The sequence below is a fragment of the Phocoena sinus genome, chromosome 18 (genome assembly GCF_008692025.1).
Source record: "Phocoena sinus isolate mPhoSin1 chromosome 18, mPhoSin1.pri, whole genome shotgun sequence".
NCBI classification, from domain to species: domain Eukaryota; kingdom Metazoa; phylum Chordata; class Mammalia; order Artiodactyla; family Phocoenidae; genus Phocoena; species Phocoena sinus.
In genome coordinates this window covers 6,427,299-6,446,931 of record NC_045780.1, presented here as the reverse complement: position 1 = coordinate 6,446,931, position 19,633 = coordinate 6,427,299, and the positions used below count along the sequence as shown (strand labels likewise).

The 19,633-nt window shown below is 42.1% G+C and overlaps 1 protein-coding gene across 1 annotated transcript in view; it reads right to left on the bottom strand.

Moving 5' to 3' along the window:
* Positions 1–19,633, bottom strand: part of MTUS2 (microtubule associated scaffold protein 2) — a 415,310-nt gene that overhangs the window by 130,679 nt on the left and 264,998 nt on the right. Inside the window, exon 6 of the mRNA XM_032611616.1 lies at positions 13,456–13,554. Within this exon, the coding sequence (XP_032467507.1) occupies positions 13,456–13,554 (99 nt within the window). The remainder of the gene's footprint in view (positions 1–13,455; positions 13,555–19,633) is intronic.

Sequence of the window (19,633 nt, the reverse complement as noted above, 5' to 3'; positions counted from 1 at the left end):
CAGAAAGAGAAATTAAGGAAACAATCCCATTCACCACTGCAACAAAAAGAATAACATACCTAGGAATAAACCTACCTAAGGAGATAAAAGACCTGTACTCAGAAAACTATAAGACACTAATGAAAGGAATCAAAGATGACACAAACAGATGGAAAGATATACCATGTTCTTGGATTGGAAGAATCAATATTGTGAAAATGACTATACTACCCAAAACAATCTACAGATTCAATGCAATCTCCATCAAATTACCAATGGCATTTTTCATAAAACTAGAACAAAAAATCTTAAAATTTGTATGGAGACACAAAAGACCCTGAGTAGCCAAAGCAGTCTTGAGGGAAAGAAACGGAGCTGGAGGAATCAGACACCCTGACTTCAGACTATACTACAAGGCTACAGTAATCAAGACAGTATGGTACTAGCACAAAAACAGAAATATAAATCAATGGAACAGGATAGAAAGCCCAGAGATAAACCCACGCCTAATCTATGGTCACCTAATCTGTGACAAAGGAGGCAAGGATATACAATAGAGAAAAGACAGCCTCTTCAATAAGTGGTGCTGGGAAAACTAGACAGCTATATGTAAAAGAATGAAATTAGAACACTCCCTAACACCAAACACAAAAATAAACTCAAAATGGATTAAAGACCTAAATGTAACACCAGATACTATAAAACTCTTAGAGGAAAACGTAGGAAGAACACTGTTTGACATAAGCCACAGCAAGATCTTTTTTGACCCACCTCCTAGAGTAATGAAAAAAACCCCAAAAATAAACAAATGGGATCTAATGAAACTTAAAAGCTTTTGCGCAGCAAAGGAAACTATAAACAGGATGAAAAGACAACCCTCAGATTGGGATAAAATATTTGCAAACGAATCAACGGACAAAGGATCAATCTCCAAAATATATAAACAGCTCATGCAGCTCAATATTAAAAAAACAAACAACCCAATCTAAAAATGGGCAGAAGACCTAAATAGACATTTTGTCAAAGAAGACATACAGATGGCCAAGAGGCACATGAAAAGCTGCTTAACATCACTAATTATTAGAGAAATGCAAGTCAAAACTACAATGAGGTATCACCTCACACCAGTTAGAATGGGCATCATCAGAAAATCTACAAACAACACATGCTGGAGAGGGTGTGGAGAAAAGCGAACCCTCTTACCCTGTTGGTGGGAATGTAAATTGATACAGCCACTATGGAGAACAGTATGGGGGTTCCTTAAAAAACTAAAAATAGAATTACCATATGACCCAGCAATCCCACTACTGGGCATATACCCAGAGAAAACCATAATTCAAAAACACACATGCACTTCAATGTTCATTGCAGCACTATTTACAGTAGCCAGGCCATGGAAGCAACCTAAATGCCCATAGACAGACGAATGGATAAAGAAGATGTGGTACATATATACAATGGAATATTACTCAGCCATAAAAAGGAATGAAATTGGGTCATTTGTAGAGACGTGGATGGACCTAGAGACTGTCATACAAAGTGAAGTAAGTCAGAAAGAGAAAAACAAATATCAAATATTAACACATATATTTGGAATCTAGAAAAATGGCACAGATGAACCAGTTTGCAAGGCAGAAATAGAGACACAGATGTAGAGAACAAACATATGGACACCAAGGGAGGAAGTGGGGGGGGGCTGGGGGGATGAATTGGAAGATTGGGATTGACATATACACACTAATATGTATAAAATAGATAACTAATAAGAACCTATTTTATAAAAAAATAAATAAAATTCAAAAAACAAACAAAACAACAACAAAACAAACACAGACCTTCAAAATGGGGCTTAGTGATGGTTTGGGAGTCGTTAAATGAAAGAGTAAAAGTACTAGTTTTTTACTCTCTGACCCTTGTAAACTTCCCAACTGTTAATGAGGCTTATCCCCAATGCAAGTGTTCGATGTGAAATATATGAACAGAAATACCTAGACCAGTGTCTTGCGGTGACCTTCAGACAGACGATTTCACATGTGCACTTCATGTCATGTGTTTTGTGGGGACCAAACTATCTGACGACTTTTACCGAGCACCTGCTCTGTGAATGACACATGCACGGCCCAGTGGATATGCAAAGGAATGAGGTCCTGCCCTTGCTGGTAAGCAAGCGTCAGGAGGGGCCCGGCCGCGTCTGGGTTTCTAGTATTGATTCCTCACCGGGGCTCTCACCACTCAAGCGCACTGCTGATCCACTCTGCAACATCTCTGACAGATCTCACGGGTTTTGGGGGGCATACCCTAAATCTAGAACATTCTCCCATTATCTCGGTCTTGCCCCAGTCACATCCTACTCGTTGCATTACTCTGATTAGGGGCAGAGAGAATCTACAATGGTCCCAGTGACAGGTGACAGCCCAGAGGAAAGAGCTAGTAAACTTATATTGTTACAAAGGTGAATGCAAACAGTTTGCGTGCAAAGGCTGAGCGCCAGCAAGAACACGACCCTTCAAAGTGGAAAGAGAACATTAAAAATTCATCTGCAGTCATCTGGTCACTATCCAGAGGATTCTAATGGATGGAAAAGCCTGGTTTAATTTTAAAGCTGGAAGCTTAACTGACATTATAACAAGCAAGCTGTGCAGCACTGGGACCTGCATATTTATAATCTCAGAGAAGGCCCATGATCTTATTACTTGTAAACGAGAAAGAAAAGAATGAAAGGACACAACTTTGATAGCCCTCCAGCTTAAGGAAAAGCACTTCATGAGTTTGGTCCACATCCTAACAGAGAGGGGGTCTGTTTCTTGCAGGCTAGCACCAGCATGACACCCCGGGGAGCACCCCAGGCCAAATTCTTTGTGGTCCTGGACAGGCTTTATTTTTCTTAAACTGATCTAAATTTACTTCAGAAAAATCTGCCCAGCGGCACACTCCCTTCTACTTAGCACTGGCACTCGTTTGCCTGCACGTGGTTAGTGGTGGGGAAAGGTGAAGGGCAGACGGCATCACGGCAGGAAATTTCCTTCCGGCCAGTTCCGAGCACGGGTGAGGGCAGGAATTACTAAATTGGGCAGCGCCCGGCCGTATAGTAAGTACCCTAGAAAGAAGAGGTTTACCTTTCCCACTCCAACGAAAGAGCAGACTTTTCTATTTTGATGTATAGAAAAAGAGAGAGAAAAAAAAAAAGGATGTTACAAGCAGAGTTTCCAAAGACAACTATGAAAAATCTGTTACTATAATCCACGCTCTAGACAAAAATTGATGTAAAATAGTCTCATCTTCAGGAAATTTCTTATTATTTACCAGAAGTACAAGTGCTATTTATGAAGGTAAATCTGATTGCCTCCTTTCTTTGAGGGTGAAAAATCATGGTTTAATAGTATTATAGCAATTGCTTAGTTTTTATATTAAAAATTATAGCTACTTCTGGCCAAGATGAAGTAAGGATGGGATTTCCCTTCTCATCTGAAACTACCCAAAACACCTGAACAAAATATATAAGTCAGTGGATTTCAAGACATTAAATATTAGGAAATGAAGCACAGTGATCCCCAGAGTCAGAAAACAAATGAGGTGCCCCCCACAATCCCTACAATCACCTGACCCTATGGCCTGGGTGGCCTTCCAGGCCATGGCACAGAGAGTCAGGAAACCCACGGGGAGCCTGGTGGCTTCCCCAAGTCGGGAAGGTGGAGGCTGGGGGCTCGGGAAGTTCAGAGGTTACCGGTCAGAGTAGTCAAGAGGACAGAGACAGACAGAGACACACAGAGGGACCCCTCGAGTATCTGGACAAGTCTGATCAGTGCAGCCTGTGAGGACAGTGTCCAAGGCCAGGCAAAGCATTCCAAGCAGGATTAGAGGGAACACTCCCAAGAGCTCACAGGAGGCCAGGATTAGTTCTTGTTCCCACTGGTAGAGTGGAAGACCTCACAATTCCCGGGGCATCTGAACACCTGGGAGGGTCATGCCCTGGTGCTGTGATCAAATCAGCCTTAGAGTGATGGCTAGTCGGGACCATGCAACAAGGCTGATGAGAAAGACCCAAGATGCTCAAACTCTTTCCAAGTCACATAGTTTCACCCAAGAACAAAGCTTAAGAATATTTACAGGATTAAAAAAATCCAGTACCCAAAAAGGAAAAATTCACAATGTCTGTCAGCTAAAAAAATTTTCAGGCATGCAAATGTGCAACCCATAATTGGGAGGAAATGCAATCAATTGAAGCCTGCCAAGAAATGACACCTATGATTAACAGTTATTGTAACTATATGCCATATATCAAGAAGCTGGAGGAACGATTGAACATGTCAAGCAGAAACAAATAAGACAAAAAAAAAAAGACCTAAATAAAAATTCTAGAGATTAAAACCTCAAATGTCTGAGATGAAAAATACACTGGATGGGATTAAGAGTAGATTACACACTGCATAAGAAAAGTTTAATGACATGGATTTTCATAGCAGCATTACCCATAGTAGCCAAATGTTGGAAACAACTCAAATGCCCATCAACCGATGAGTCGATAAACAAAATATGATATATCCATGTAACGGAATATTATTTAGACAAAATCAGGAATGAAATATTGATCCACGTTTTGACATGCATGAACCTCGAAAACATGCTAAATGAAAGAAACTGACAGAAAAGGGCACATACTGTATGATTCCACTTATATGAAATGTCCAGAATAGGCAAATCCCTGAAACACAGAGGAGAGACCAGTGGTTGTCAGGGGCTGGGGAAAGCAGCGGGTGGGGAGTGACTGCTGAGGGGTGTGGGTTTCTTTTGGGGGTAAATGCTCTGGAAGTAGTGGTGACAGCGGCACAATTCTGTGAGTATACTAAAAACCACTGAATTGTACACTTTAAAAAGGTGAAATGTACAGTACGTGAACTACAGTTCAGCTAACAAAAAAACTCAATCAGAATGTTCTGATAGACCCATCTGGACATGGGGACTCGGGGCGTTTTGCTGCCATTTTATCAAAATGCCAGGGTCAAAACAGCTGCCTCAGAATGTCCTGTGTCCCTTTAAAATATGCTTTCTGTTATCAAGAAGCTTAGAGTCACGGAAGGGTAATAGGTCTGATATGCTGGTGCTTTACATGTGTTATCACTCACCTTCCCCATGACCTGCAGCACAGACATAATTCCTATTTTACCAAAGAAGCAGCTGAGACTCAGAGAAGTTATGTTATTTGTCCAAAGTCATATATCACGTGAGCTACCGAGCCAGGATTTGAACCTGGTTCAGTCTATTCTTTTGGGCCAAGCAACCTGGCAACCTTTAGAATTTGCAGAAGAGTTTCTAGGGAAGGCAACTCAGTGTAAGCATTTTCAGATGCAGGAAGAGAGCCAGTAGGAATTGGTGTCACAGAGTTGGAGGAAGGAAAGTTTCAGGAAGGGAGTGATCAATAATGCCAAATGCCACAGAGATATGATAAGGAACAGGACATGTCCACTTAGACTTAATAACCAGGAGGTCACTTGTGGCCTTTGCAGGGCAGTGGAATGGGCGGGGTGGGGTGGGGTGTGGCGCTAGCCGGCAGCGAGGGGAGGAGTCCCTTGTAAGCAAAGGGACAAAGACGGGGATCATGGAAGACTCTTTCCCAAGCCTGGCTACAAAGGTGGGGAGAGAAGTGGGTCAGGGGAATTTTGTTGTTATGGCTTGTTTTGTTTCGGGGATGGGACTGATGACATAAAATACAGTGACTGTCCTCAGCCAATCTACAGATCAGCAGGGGAGGGAAGCACACCTCAACTTCACCAGCCACTCCTCACCCAGATGACAGTAGAAGGTTCAAGGCCTGATACAGTTATCCCTGTTCCAGTTCACCTTCTTCTTTGGTATCCAGTAATCTGAAGAAAGGAGAGTCACCCTCAGAGAGGGATGAAGGAAGGAAGGAGGCGAGGCTGGAACCGAAATACTATGCCCCCAGGTCTGTCCATTAACCATTACATAGGTTTCTATTCACCACAGCTGGCTTGAAATTCCCCTGTGGTAATCTGGACTTGTGTTTCTGCACCCTTGCATACATATCCTGCTGTTTTGAACTGAATGTTTGGGTTCTCCCAAAATTCATATGTTAAATCTCTAATCACCAATGTGATGGTATTTGGAGGTGGTGCTTCTGGGAAGTAATTAGGTCATGAGGGTGAAGCCTTCATGAATGGGATTAGTGGTCTTAAGAGAAGAGACACGAGAGAGATGACCTCTTTCCCCCACATGATGACACAGCAAGAAGGCATCCATCTGAAAACCAGAAGAGGGTCCTCACCAGTAGCCAAATCAGCCACTACTTTGATCTTGGACCTCCCAGGCTCCAGAATCATGAGAAATACATTTCTGTTGTTTAAGCCACCAGTATGGTATTTGTTATAGCACCCTGAGCTGACTAAGACACCTGCAAAACGCCCTTGAGTGTGAGTGGAATCTGTGAATATGACAATTACGTAACATTATAAACAAAGGGGGAGATTATCCTTGGTGAGCCTGACCTAATCAGGTAAGCCTGTTAAAAGCAGAGTTTTCTCCAACTGGTTGCAGAGTGGGAAGTCAGAGATTTGAGGCCTGAGAAGCATTCAACACACCATTACTGCTTCGAAGATAGAGGGAGCTGCATGGCAAGGAATGAGGGGGCCCTAAGAGCTAAAAGTGCCCCTACAGACAGCCAGCAAGGAAACAGAGACCTCAGTCCCACAACTACAATGAAGTGGTTCTACCAGTAACTTGAATGCACTTGAAAGTGGACTTTTGTCCAGAGCCTCTATTCAAGAACTCAGCCTAGCCGATACCATGATTTCAACCTTGCGATACGCTGAACAGAGAACCCAATGAAGCCACACCTGGATGTCTGACCTGTGGAACTGTGACCTATAGAACTAATAATTGGGTGTTATTTTTAAATTTTATTTATTTATTTTTATAGTTATTTTTAGCTGTGCTGCGTCTTCGTTTCTGTGCGAGAGCTTTCTCTAGTTGCGGCAAGTGGGGGCCACTCTTCATCGCGGTGCGCGGGCCTCTCACTATCGCGGCCTCTCTTGTTGCAGAGCACAGGTTCCAGACGCGCAGGCTCAGTAGTTGTGGCTCACGGGCCTAGTTGCTCCGCGGCATGTGGGATCTTCCCAGACCAGGGCCCGAACCCATGTCCCCTGCATTGGCAGGCGGATTCTCAACCACTGCGCCAGCAGGGAAGCCCGGATGTTATTTTTTCAAAAGAAAAGGGAAAGGAAAAGATTAGCAAACACATAGCAAGAGAAACTAGCCAAAATTAAACACACAGAGAAAAAAGACAGAAAGAAATGAACAGAGTATCAGTTTGGACAGGAGTGGGGCAACTACCAGGGGCCTAACATATGCATAATTGGAGTCCCTGGAGATAAGGCTGTTAGGGTGGAAAATTTCTGAAGAAATAATGGGCAAAATTTTTCAAATGTGATGAAACCTACATACCCACAGATCAAAGAATCTCAAGAAAATTCGAGCACACACACAAAAAATCCCACAAAGAAAATGACGCCAAGCTATAGTGTAATCAATTTGCTCCAAACCAGTGATAAAGAGAACATCTTTTTTTTTTTTTTTTTTTTTTTTTGTGGTACGCGGGCCTCTCACTGCTGTGGCCTCTCCCGTTGCGGAGCACAGGCTCCGGACGTGCAGGCTCAGCGGCCATGGCTCACGGGCCCAGGCGCTCCGCGGCATGTGGGATCTTCCCGGACCGGGGCACGAACCCGCGTCCCCTGCATCGGCAGGCGGACTCTCAACCACTGTGCCACCAGGGAAGCCCAAGAGAACATCTTTAAAGCAGTCAGAGAAGAAAAAGACACACAGGCACAGCGAAATAAAGATCAGGATGACAGTCCATTTTAAATTGGGAACCATTCAAACCAAAAGACAGTGGAACAACATCTTTAAATACCTCAAGAAAAAAATAATGCCAACTTGAATTCTGAACAAAATAAAAGTATCTCTCAAAAATGAAGGTAAACAAAAACAGGAAGATTTTATCACCAGGAAACCTCCACTATAAGAAATTCTAAAGGAAATCCTTCGGGCAGATACCAGATAGAAATCTGGATCCACATAAAGGAATGAAGAGCACCAGCAGTGAGAACTAATTGAGTAGATCTAAAAGACTTTTGCTTAAGAAGAAAACTGAGTGCTGATAATCAAAAATAACAATGTAGTGTGGGTTTATACACAGAACATACGTAGAAGGAAGATGTTTGCTAACAGTAGCACAAATGCCAGGAGGAGAGAGATGCCAGCATACTGCTGTAACTCTTATACTATATGTGAAGCGATATAATACCACTTGAAGCTAGAATGTGTAAAGTTAAAGATGTAGACTCTGAACCTTAAAACCACCACTAAAATAACACGACAAGATATAGGTAGCTAATACATCAACCAAGGGGAGGAAAGGAATCATAAAAAATAAGTAATGTAAAAGAAGGCAGTAAAATCGGGGGAAAAAAGAACATGTGGGATAAATAGAAAATAATAGCAAGATGGTAGATTTACTCCCAATCAAACCAATAACATTAAATGTACATCAAAGGTAGAGATTTAAGACTGGATAAAAATGGAAGAGCCAATGACAAACTGCCTATAAAAAACCAAGTTAAATACAAAGAGAAATAGATGAAAAGGAGAAGTATGGAAAGAGGTATTCCATGCTGAAATGAATAGAAACCTGAGTGGCACTATTAATATTGAATAAAGTAGACTTCAGGGAAAAGAATATTACCAGGGATAGAGGGTCATTTCATAACGATAGTGGAAAATTCATCAAAATGATAAACAGCCCTAAACATTTATGTACCTAATAACAGAGCTTCAAACTACACAAAGCAAAAGGATGACAGAGCTGAAAGGAGAAAGACAAGTCCCCAATTATACTCTGAGATTTCAATAACCTTCTCTCAATTACTGATAGAACAGTAGACAGAAAATCAGTAAGGCTATAGCATACTTGAACAAGGCTATCAACAAACTTGAACTATGACACTGTAGAATATTCCACACAGAAACGGCAGAAAAGGCATTCTTTTTAAGCACATATGAGAGATTCACCAAGACAGCCCTTGGTGTGGGTCATAAGACAAAGTCTCAATAAATTTGAAAGGATTGAAGCCATCCGAAGTATGTTCTCCAACCACAATGGAATTAAATTAGAAATAAAATCAGAAAGATCTCTGGAAAGCCCCAAATATTTGCAAACTAAAAAAACACATTTCCAAATAATCAAGGGGACATAAGAAATCAAAAAGGGAAACTTGAAAATACTGTGAACTCAATGAAGATGAAAACCCAATATATCAAAATTTGTAAATTATATATCTAAAAGCAGTATATAGAGGAAAATTTACTGTACTAAGTGCACACCAGAAAAGCAGAAAGACTTCAGATTAATGACATTAACTAATTAAATCCAGTGTAAGCAGAAGAGAAATAATAATGGTCAGAGTAGAAATCAATTGTATATCCTTCTGCAAAAAGAGAGTCAAGCCATACCTCACACTATATACAAAAATTAAATTAAATGGATCATAGACTTAAATATAAAACCTACAACTATAAATCTTTTTAGAATAAAATGTAGGAGAGAATCTTTGTGACCTTGGGTTATGCAAAGATTTTTTAGATAACACTCACAATATGGTCCATAAAAGAAAAAAAATATGAATTGGACTTCATGAAAATTAAGAACATCTAATCTTCAAAAGACATTGTTAAGAGAAGCAAAACAAGCCACAAATTGTGGAGAAAAAATTGCAAATCACATAGCTGAAAAAACTGCATCCAGAATATATAAAAACTCTCAAAATTCAATAAAAAGAAGACCAAAAAACCCCAAATGGCAAAAGACTGGAATATATATTTCATCAAAGAATATACACAGATGTCAAATAAACAAGAAGATGCTCAACATTATAACATCATTAGTTATTAGGGAAATGCAAATTAAAACCACAAGATACCACTGTGTACCTACTATAATGTATACTATTAAAAAAACTGACCGTACCAAGGGCTGGCAAGGATGTGGAGAAACTGGATCTCTAAGACACCACCGATGGGAATAAAAAATGGTAAAACCACTTTGGAAAACAGTTTGGAAAACTTTTAAACAGTTTTAAAAAGTTAAACACATAGCTACCATATGACTCAGGCATTCCACTCCTAGCTATTTGCCGAGAGGAGTAAAAGCAGAAGGCCATACCAAGACTTGTACAAATGTGCATAGTAGCTTCATTTATAACAGCCAAATCCTTGGGGAAAAACCCCCGAAGTCTCTCAATAGGTAAATGGGTAAACTGTGGTATTTACACAGTGGAATTCTATTTACCAATAAAAAGGAATGGACTATTGCCACGTGGATAGATCTCAAAAAAGCTATGCTGAGTAAAGAAGCCAGATAAAAGTAGAGTATATATGATTCCATCTGTATCAACCTTTAGCAAATACAAACTAATCTTTAGGGACAGAGTGGGGATTGGGGTGTGGGTGCAAAGGGCTAGGTGGAGAGGATGACAAAGGGGCACCAGGAAACTCCAGGGGATGGTGGACATGTTTGCCGTCTTGACTGTGGTGATGGTTCCACATGTGCATACATATGTCGAAACTCACCAAACTGTACACTTTCAGTATGTGTAGTTTAATCTTTATTAATTATATCAAATAAAGATGTTTCAATACAAAATACCACACACTTTTTTTTGCTTCGTATTTTCTTGGCATAAATATTTCAGTCCTTTTATTTTCAACCTTTTAGGATTTTTTTTTTTTTTTTTGGCCATGTGTCATGAGGGATCTTAGTTCCCCGACCAGGGATTGAACCCGTTGAGGAACTAAGATCCCTGCAATGGAAGTGTGGAGCCCTAACCACTGGACCACCAGGGAATTCCCTAGTATTCTTATATTTTAGGTGTGTACTTTGTAAAACAGTCTAAAGCTAGATTTTACGTCATACAATGTGCACTTAATAAATACTTGTGACTGTTCAATAAATGAATCCAGTCTGGTAATCTAAATCTGTGATTTAGTCTAAGAGTTTAGTTCATGTTCATTCATTATGACATCTTTAAATTCATTTCTTTTTTTAAAAAAATTAATTATTTTTGCTGTGTTGCTGCGCGCGGGCTTTCTCTAGTTGCGGCGGGCAGCAGCTCGGCTACTCTTCGTTGTGGTGTGTGGGCTTCTCATTGCAGTGGCTTCTCTTGCTGCGGAGCACGGGCTCTAGGCACGCAGGCTTCAGTAGTGTGGACACGGGCTCAGTAGTTGTGGCGCACAGGCTTAGATGCTCTGCGGCATGTGGGATCTTCCCAGACCAGGGCTGGAACCCGTGTCCCCTGCACTGGCAGGCAGATTCTTAACCACTGCGCCACCAGGGAAGTCCCTGAATTCATTTCTAATACCTTATTTTATTCTTTCAATTTCTTCCATATCCCTACCTCCTCCCTTCCTTCTTTCCTCTCTTTCCCTCTCCCTGTTTTCTTTTTCCTTTCTCCCTCTCTTGGCCTTCATTTATATAGATTTAAATTTTTCTTAACCCCTCTTTTCAACTTTTCCCCTTACTGGTTCAGAACTCTATTTTATTGGTAATTCTAAAAATGTTAACATGTATAGTTTAACTTAACCAAGTCTGAAATTACACAATGTAAAACATCTTTACTCTCTTATTGGTGCATAGAATTCCACTGTATGAATACCACAATTTATCCATTTACTTACCATATAAGGACCTCACTCACAGTGGCTTATTTCCTTGTGTGTGTAGCAGTTTCACATTTTATTCACCAAGTGGACACAAGTACTGTAGCATTTTAAGTTGAATTTTCAGACTGTAGTGGTAGCAGGCATTCCAGCTCCCTGATTGAGGCAGGGCTGATTGAGGTGAGGATTTCCTAAAGGAGGACTGGTTCCCTTCCCACCTTCTCTCAGAGCCAGAGCACAATAGGCCAGACTCCTCCCGCAGGGTGAGCTTTTTTCCCTTCCTAATTTGTCTAGTGACGGTGTTGCCCTTCAGAAATTCCAGATTTATGAAGGTTCTCCGATCTCATCTCCCACCCTCCTTAGGCACTGGGCTTGTAATAGGGAAGAACAAATCTGACTCCATGTTGGATCTGTTTCTTTTGCTTTGCTGCCTGTGCTTAGCCATGCTGGCTCTGCACCTTTTGTAAAGGAATGTTGCCTATAGCCTGAACTATACAGGATAGCCTGTTCTCAAGGCGCTGCTCTTTAAGAAGGTCATTCTTATAAAGAAAAAATGTTGCAGAACAGAGAAGAGCATCTGTCTTGTTGGAGGTTCACAGGAACAGCCTGACCTGACCGACACGCACAGCTGCAAGAACCAAGGATTTCGACACCAAGAAGTCTGCGACAACTAACCGCGCCCCTCCCTTACCTTGCCTTTAAAAATGCTTTGCTGAAACCGTTTGAGCAGTTGGGGGTTTTGTGGGCACAAGCCACCCACCTCCTTGCATGGCCCTGCAATAAACCTTTCTCTACTCCAAACTCCGAAATGTCCGTGTTTGGCCTCACTGTGCAGCGTGCACACGAACTTTCGATCGGTGACAGGTTTCGTCTCCTGACCCTCTCGTGTGTGGCTTTGGATTACTTCCTATACATTTTTAATTTACCAGAAATATTAAAAAGTTCACTACTCTCCAAGCTTTCTGGTTAACAGTGTGGTAACTAGGAGTGCAGTTTTGGGATTCAGAGTGTCTGCATTCACACCAATACTCTACTACTTATTTCCTGGGGCTCTGGGCAAATTAACAAAAATCTCTGTACCTCACTTTCCTCACGTGTAAAGGGAGAGGCAATAATAGCACCTGTCTCCCAGTTATTGTGGGCCTTAGATACATGGATCTATCTAAAGAGCTTAGGACTGTACGTGGTATACAGTAAGAACTCAAACATTAGCTGCAATTACTGCTACTACTTGCGTGCTTAAAGAAAACGTCCTGAGGGTATAGGGCACTCTGTTCTACAAAGGGGTTGATACCTTACAGCATGAGTTTTCTTAATAAACCATTTTCAGCTTTCATGTGCCATTACGTAGCTTATTCATCTCAGGATGTAAATAAACGAAATAACAAGTATTTGATATCTACCATTTATTTCTCTGTTTTTCTTCTTCTGGGGAAATATTCTCTCTTGAAGTTAGATCTCCAAAGTCTATTTTTCAATTATAAATCATTTTATATTCTGTTGGAATAGCAGATACTCCTACACAGAGAAGATTCTACCACTTAAACGTAGCATAACATTCTGTGTTTTAAGACAAAATGATGCCAACAGCTGGTTCATTTCAGCTAGAGTCAGAACACATCCATACGTGTATGTCAAGCCCTGGAACCATCACTCATACCACATGGGCTGGCACTGCTCCACTAATGACATTTGAACACAATAAACTCCAAGTTCAAGTCTCCGCAGATAACACAGTTCACGTTTCTTAAATACCTGGCGAATGAAGCTTGGCGGCTGAAGCCGACATTCTCTTAGGAGATGAAACTGCAGGTTTATTAGCATCTTGATCTTTCTGTACTTCTTTCTTCGTTCCTATATACAGTTTAAAAGGAGAAAAAGAAACAAAGAGAGCTCATTACAATTGAAACAAACACAGATTGTTTGTGCAAAGGGAGGCTTAACAAAAGGCACTGAGAACAAAATAATATTTGGGTGATTTGTTGCTATGGTCACCACCCCCTGTGCTTCAGGAATGACACACTTGTTTATAGCAGAGGGAATTTCGTTTTGAGTGGTCAGAGGAATAAGTACACTGCTGTCTCTGATTTGATGAAAACCACCCCTATCTCTGGAGGTCACCGCACCCCAAAGACCCTGACAAACTATCTGGGAATTAAAATTGTGCTGTCCTCAGTCTGCCTGCCTCCTTCTGCCAAAACAAATTTTCATGACATGGAGAAGGAAGCTGTAGCCGAATCTAACTGCTAACGACTCCAGCATTATGAGAGCCGAGCCGCGGGGGACACAGTCTGCCTCTAATTAACTTCCACGCAGCTCGTCCACCGAGGTGACCTGGACAGCCTCTGAGCTCGCTCTCTGCTGCAGCTGAGCCTTTGTAGAACCTGCTGGCAGAGCCGGCTGCAGCAGCACGGGACAGCCTGAGCTCGGGCCATGTCTAAGACCAGGCACTCAGGACACAGCACCGTTTCTCCCTTGTGTGCTGGGCACAGACCCTCCCCGTCACATCCCCTTCATCAGAAAGTCCAAGAATGATGGATGGAAGATCAGGAATAACGCCGACCTGGGTGTACCTAGACCCGTCTCCACCTCAGCACAGTTTATTATGCCGTTTCAGAAATAAACCCTCGTGATGGTGATGGCTCCTTAGAAGCGGAACACAAACTTCCCACTTTGCCCCACGCCCTGCGCCCTTACTCCTCTTCCAGAGGTAACCAGCTAGCAATTTGGCGTTTACGCTTCCAAACCTTCTTCTAGGTATTTCTAAGTATATCTATCCAAATACAAATACAGCTATTAATTAGCTAAATGCATCCCATACTGCAATTTCCTTTTACATATCCACACTTTTGAAGATCTTTTTCATATCAGTGCATTCATAGGTCTTTAAAAAAATGCCACATCATATTAATGGGCAAAGATGTACCATAATTTACCCATCCTCCTGTTGACGAACGTTTAGGCTGTTTGCACATGTTAGCTATTAAAATAGCTAAATGTGCTATAATAAACATACTTCTACTTGTTTCTTTGTACGCATGTACCAGTATCTTTACAGGATGAATGCACACATACACTTTTGCTGGATTAAGATCCTGCCCATTTGCAATGCTACCAGACGCAGCCCAACTGCCCTCCACGAAAAGCTACTAAATTTACACTCCCAACCAAGTGTGCGAGGCCAGTTCTTCCTACACGCCCCATGCCCTACCGGCACTGAAGTCTCATCATTTCAATTTTTGCCAGACACTTGGAATCTTTTCAAATTGGTCATGGGCATTTCTTTATTTGAAAATTGCCTAATCAAACCCTCTGCCCATTTTTCTTACTGGTGTGTAGGAACTCTTCATTTCTGCTGGATATTAATCCCTTGCCTGCTATACAAATTATATTTTCCAGCCTTTCACTTCTTACAACTTATTTAGAGTACCTTTCCTTGTACCGTAGTTTTAAAATATTTAAATGTTCAAATATGTCAACTTTTCCCTCACAGCTTTAAAAGCACTATTACAGATCATTTATACGTATGTGTGCGTGCAAGTGTGTGTGCGTGTGTGTGTGTGTGGATGACTGGGGAGAGATCATTTCCAGGCTTTGGAGAGGGAGGCAGGTATCTGGAGCCAACCTCTCTGTCCCTGTCTCCTTTTCTGGCCGCCTGACTGGGCTACTGCTTCTCCCGACACCATCGGAGCTGCCTCACCCCTCTCTATCCTTGTCCACCTGTCTCCTGCGGTTCTTCCCACACACCTGTGAGCACCTCCTCTGTTTTACCGCCTTTGGACAAACGGTTTCAGTCTTGTTGGTTTACCTCTTCTAAGGTCTGAGTTCCCTTTTGCATGTCTAGCCACTACTTTTTTTCTTCCTACTCTCAAAAAAGGTGCTTCACGCATTTAGTGAACATACCCCAAGCCTCTCCCATCTCAGCAAACGGCTCCACCCTTCACTCACTGTGCTCAGGCCGAACACACAAGGAGTCACCTTGTTTGGCTCCCAGCCCCCATTCAGTCCATCAGCAAAGCTTGCTGGATCTCCTCGGTGAACATCTCCCAGGTCTGACCACTTCTTCCCCCTCCCCACTGCCCCTGCAGAGCCCAGGTCACCATCGCCCCTTCCTCCTTCTTCAAGGCCTCCCACCGGCTCTGCTGCCACCACCTCCGCCCCTCTACTGCATATGCCCCCAGGGCAGCAGGTGAATTAACTTCAACCCAACTTAGAGCAAGTCATCCCCAATCTCAAGACCCTCCTCTCACCTCCCAAGCTACTCAGAGTGAAATGCAGACTCCTCGCCACACTAACAAGGCCCTACAGACCAGCGCTACCCAACAGAAATACAATGTGAGACACTTATGTAATTTCAAATTTTCTACCAACAACATGTAAAATATACAAAGTCCAGTGCAACTACCTGTAATAATATGTTTTATTTAAACCAACATGCTGAACATCACTTCAGTGTCCAGCACTGGTCATATTTCAAGGGCTCACTGACTGGCTGTGGGCCAATGAACAGCACAGCCCAGAAGTGCTGGTCCCTAGGCTACATCAGACACCTGTGGGAGTTCATTTTATGTGTCAACCTGATGGGGCTACGGTTGCCCAGACATTTGGTCATACCTTATTCTAGATGAGAGTAACATTTGAACTGGTAGACTGAGTAAAGCAGACTGTTCTCCCCAGTGTGAGGGGGCCTCATACTATCTGTTGAAGGCCTGAGTAGAACAGAAGGTTGGGTAAGAAGGAACTTCAGCTGCCTGACTGGTTGATCTGGGACATCAGTCTTCTCCTGCCCTTGGACTGGAACCTACACCATGGGCTCACGGACTGCAGGTCTTGAGACTTCTCAGCCTCCATAATCATGTGAGCCAATTCCTCACAATAAATCTCTTTTTATATATATGTATTCTATATTCTATAATATATATAATATATACTATACTATACTATATATGTACTCTATACTATATTCTATAATTATATATATACTATATATAAGAGTATATGTATAGACATAATTACATATTTAAAATATATAATAATTTTTATATATTATATATATTTATAAATATATAAAAATATATATTTTAAAAATATATTTATATATTTATTATAATTATATATTAAAATATATTACATAAAGTATATATGTAATAGTATATATGTTATTCATAATAAATATAATAGGATATTCTGTATTATAAATGTATTAATACATAAATATATATTATTTTCCTATATAAAATATGCTATGTATGTACGTATGTATCTCCTACTGGTTCTGTGTCTCTGGAGAACCCTAGCTAATACACACACACACACACACACACACACACACACACACACACACACACCCCTCTGCACCTGCTCACACACTCCAGCCACACTGCCAGCCTTGCTGGTGCTCAGACTTGTTGTACTTCCTCCCATTCTGGTCACGTTAGCTTGAGCTCCTTCTGCGTGGAATATGCTTCCCCGAGACCTTAGGCTTGGTTCACTCATCTGCTCATTCAGGTCTCTGCACAGATGGCAATCTTCAGGAAGACTGTGCCTGACACTCCAGGTAAAACAGCCCTCCTGCCACCTGCCACTCTGCCCCTCACCTGCTTCATTCTTCTTCACAGCACTTGTCACCGCCCAAAACATCCACACATCTGTTTGTTTACTGTCCACCTTCCCCACTAGGACATAAACTTCAAGCAGAGGACACACCCTGCCCCGGACAGCGTGGCCATTCAGTCTATGCCCCACTGTCCGCCCATCTCCTACCGGGCTCTTTTCAAGGCAGGCCATGTCCAGGCATTTGGGGGTTACAGAAGGCTGGACCGGCGGGGTCCTGAAAGCCCAGCCCTGACTCCACTCCACTGAAGCCACGCCCACTCTGCAGAGTATCCCACTTATGGATCATCTCACTCTTCTATTGCCTCCCTCTGCTCAGATTTTAGGTTTCAACGAACACAGAAAGTCAGCCAGACTCCTAGGAACTCAGAAGGGAAGAGTTAAAGGCCAAAGTGTGTGCGAAACACAACACTTTAAGGGGTAACTAAACGTAAGTATTTATTCAGAGTCTCAATAGTTTCCATCCAGCCTTCATGGAGTGATATCTGGCAGCTTCCATCAAAAATTTAAACATTGATAGACTTGACCCAGCAATTCTGCTTCTACAGATCTCTCTTTGGAATACTTCTACAAGTGTGAAAAGATGTACATTTAAAGACATTTCATACATTATTCACAACAATAGAGATGTATAAATAACCAAAAATGCACACAGGGGAATGATTAAATAAACTACTGTATAACCATATGATGTAGCACTATGCCACCATTAAAAAGAATGAGGTGGTTCTGTATTATACTGGCATGGAAAGACGTCCATGAGAAATAAATTAAAAAGCTAGCTGTTGAAGAGTATGCACGGTATTATCCCATTTTTATGACGCAAAAATGTTACCTGTATTATAGTTGTAAATATATAAAAATAACTGAAAGGCCATTTACTTGTTTTTTTTTTTCATTTACTAGTTTTTAAATGTTTTTAATAATGGTTACTTCTGAGAAGCAGGATCAAGGGAATTTTACTTTTTATTTTATATGCTTCTGCATTATCTCCACTTTTAATCATGAGCACACACATTACTTTTATAATAAAAAATAAAAGGCATGAAACCAAAACCAAAATGAAAATAATTTATCAGCTCTCTGAAAGGATAAGGAAGGAAACCAGCCTAGTGCAACCAATTCTACAAGAATAACTTTGAGCGGAAGTTTCACGACCCTTCCCCCTGGGAACAGAGTGCTGCCTGGAGAATCCCATGTGGTTCTGGGGCTCTTGATGGCACAGAAAATTAAGGCAATTAGTCAAGACTTACAGTTGTTCTTGTAGTTTTCTTGCAATCTGGACTCAGCTTAAATGTTTTTTGAGTATACCGTCAGCTTTCGTTTTACTCTGTTAAGATCCCAGAGTACCTAGCAATGCCAGTTTTGGTCTCACGGTTTTCCTGCTGCCCCTCTGGCCACTCTCCCTTAGTCCTTTCCCTACGCCTAGTAAAGCTGCCCCAGGATTCTGCCTCGACCTTCTCCAGGCCACTCTTCTGGATGAGCCTGTCCATTCAGCATGCTTATACCACTGAATTATACCCACTGATGACTATAGAAATCTGTTATTTCCAATCCAGATGGGCCCAGACACCTCTCCTGAGATCCAGACCCGTTTCAAGGTGTCAACTAGACATGACCACTTACCTACTGGGTGACCAGATCATCACACCCTAAACGGAGCTAATTATCTTCCTCTCCAATCCACTCCTCTTCCAATATCTGCTTTCCTGGCCACCTGTCCCCCTAGTCACTGAGACCAGAAGCTAGTGAGTCCTCGGCCTTATCCTCCCAAATCTAATCGGTTACTAAGTCTCTCTAATTCTGCCCCTTTATCCACCCTCCCGGTTTCCCTTAGCTAAGTCCTCCTCATTTCTTGCTGGGACAACTAGGAAAGTCTCCTAAGTGATTTCTCAGTCTGTGTCTCACATTCATCTTTAGTCAATTCACCCTCCTTACAGCTGCCAGAATGACCTTTCAAATTACGTGATTTTACTTTGAAACGCTTTCCAGGGGCTTCCCTGGTGGCGCAGTGGTTGAGAGTCTGCCTGCTAATGCAGGGGACACGGGTTTGAGCCCTGGTCTGGGAGGATCCCACATGCCGCGGAGCAACTGGGCCCATGAGCCACAACTGCTGGGCCTGCGCATCTGGAGCCTGTGCTCCGCAACGGGAGGGGCCGTGATAATGGGAGGCCCGCGCACTGCGATGAAGGGTGGCCCCCACTCGCCGTGGCTGGAGAAGGCCCTCGCACAGAAGCAAAGACCCAACACAGCAAAAATAAATAAATAAAATAAAAGCTTTCCAAAGCTTTCCCTGGTCTTCAGTAGGAAGCCCCAATTC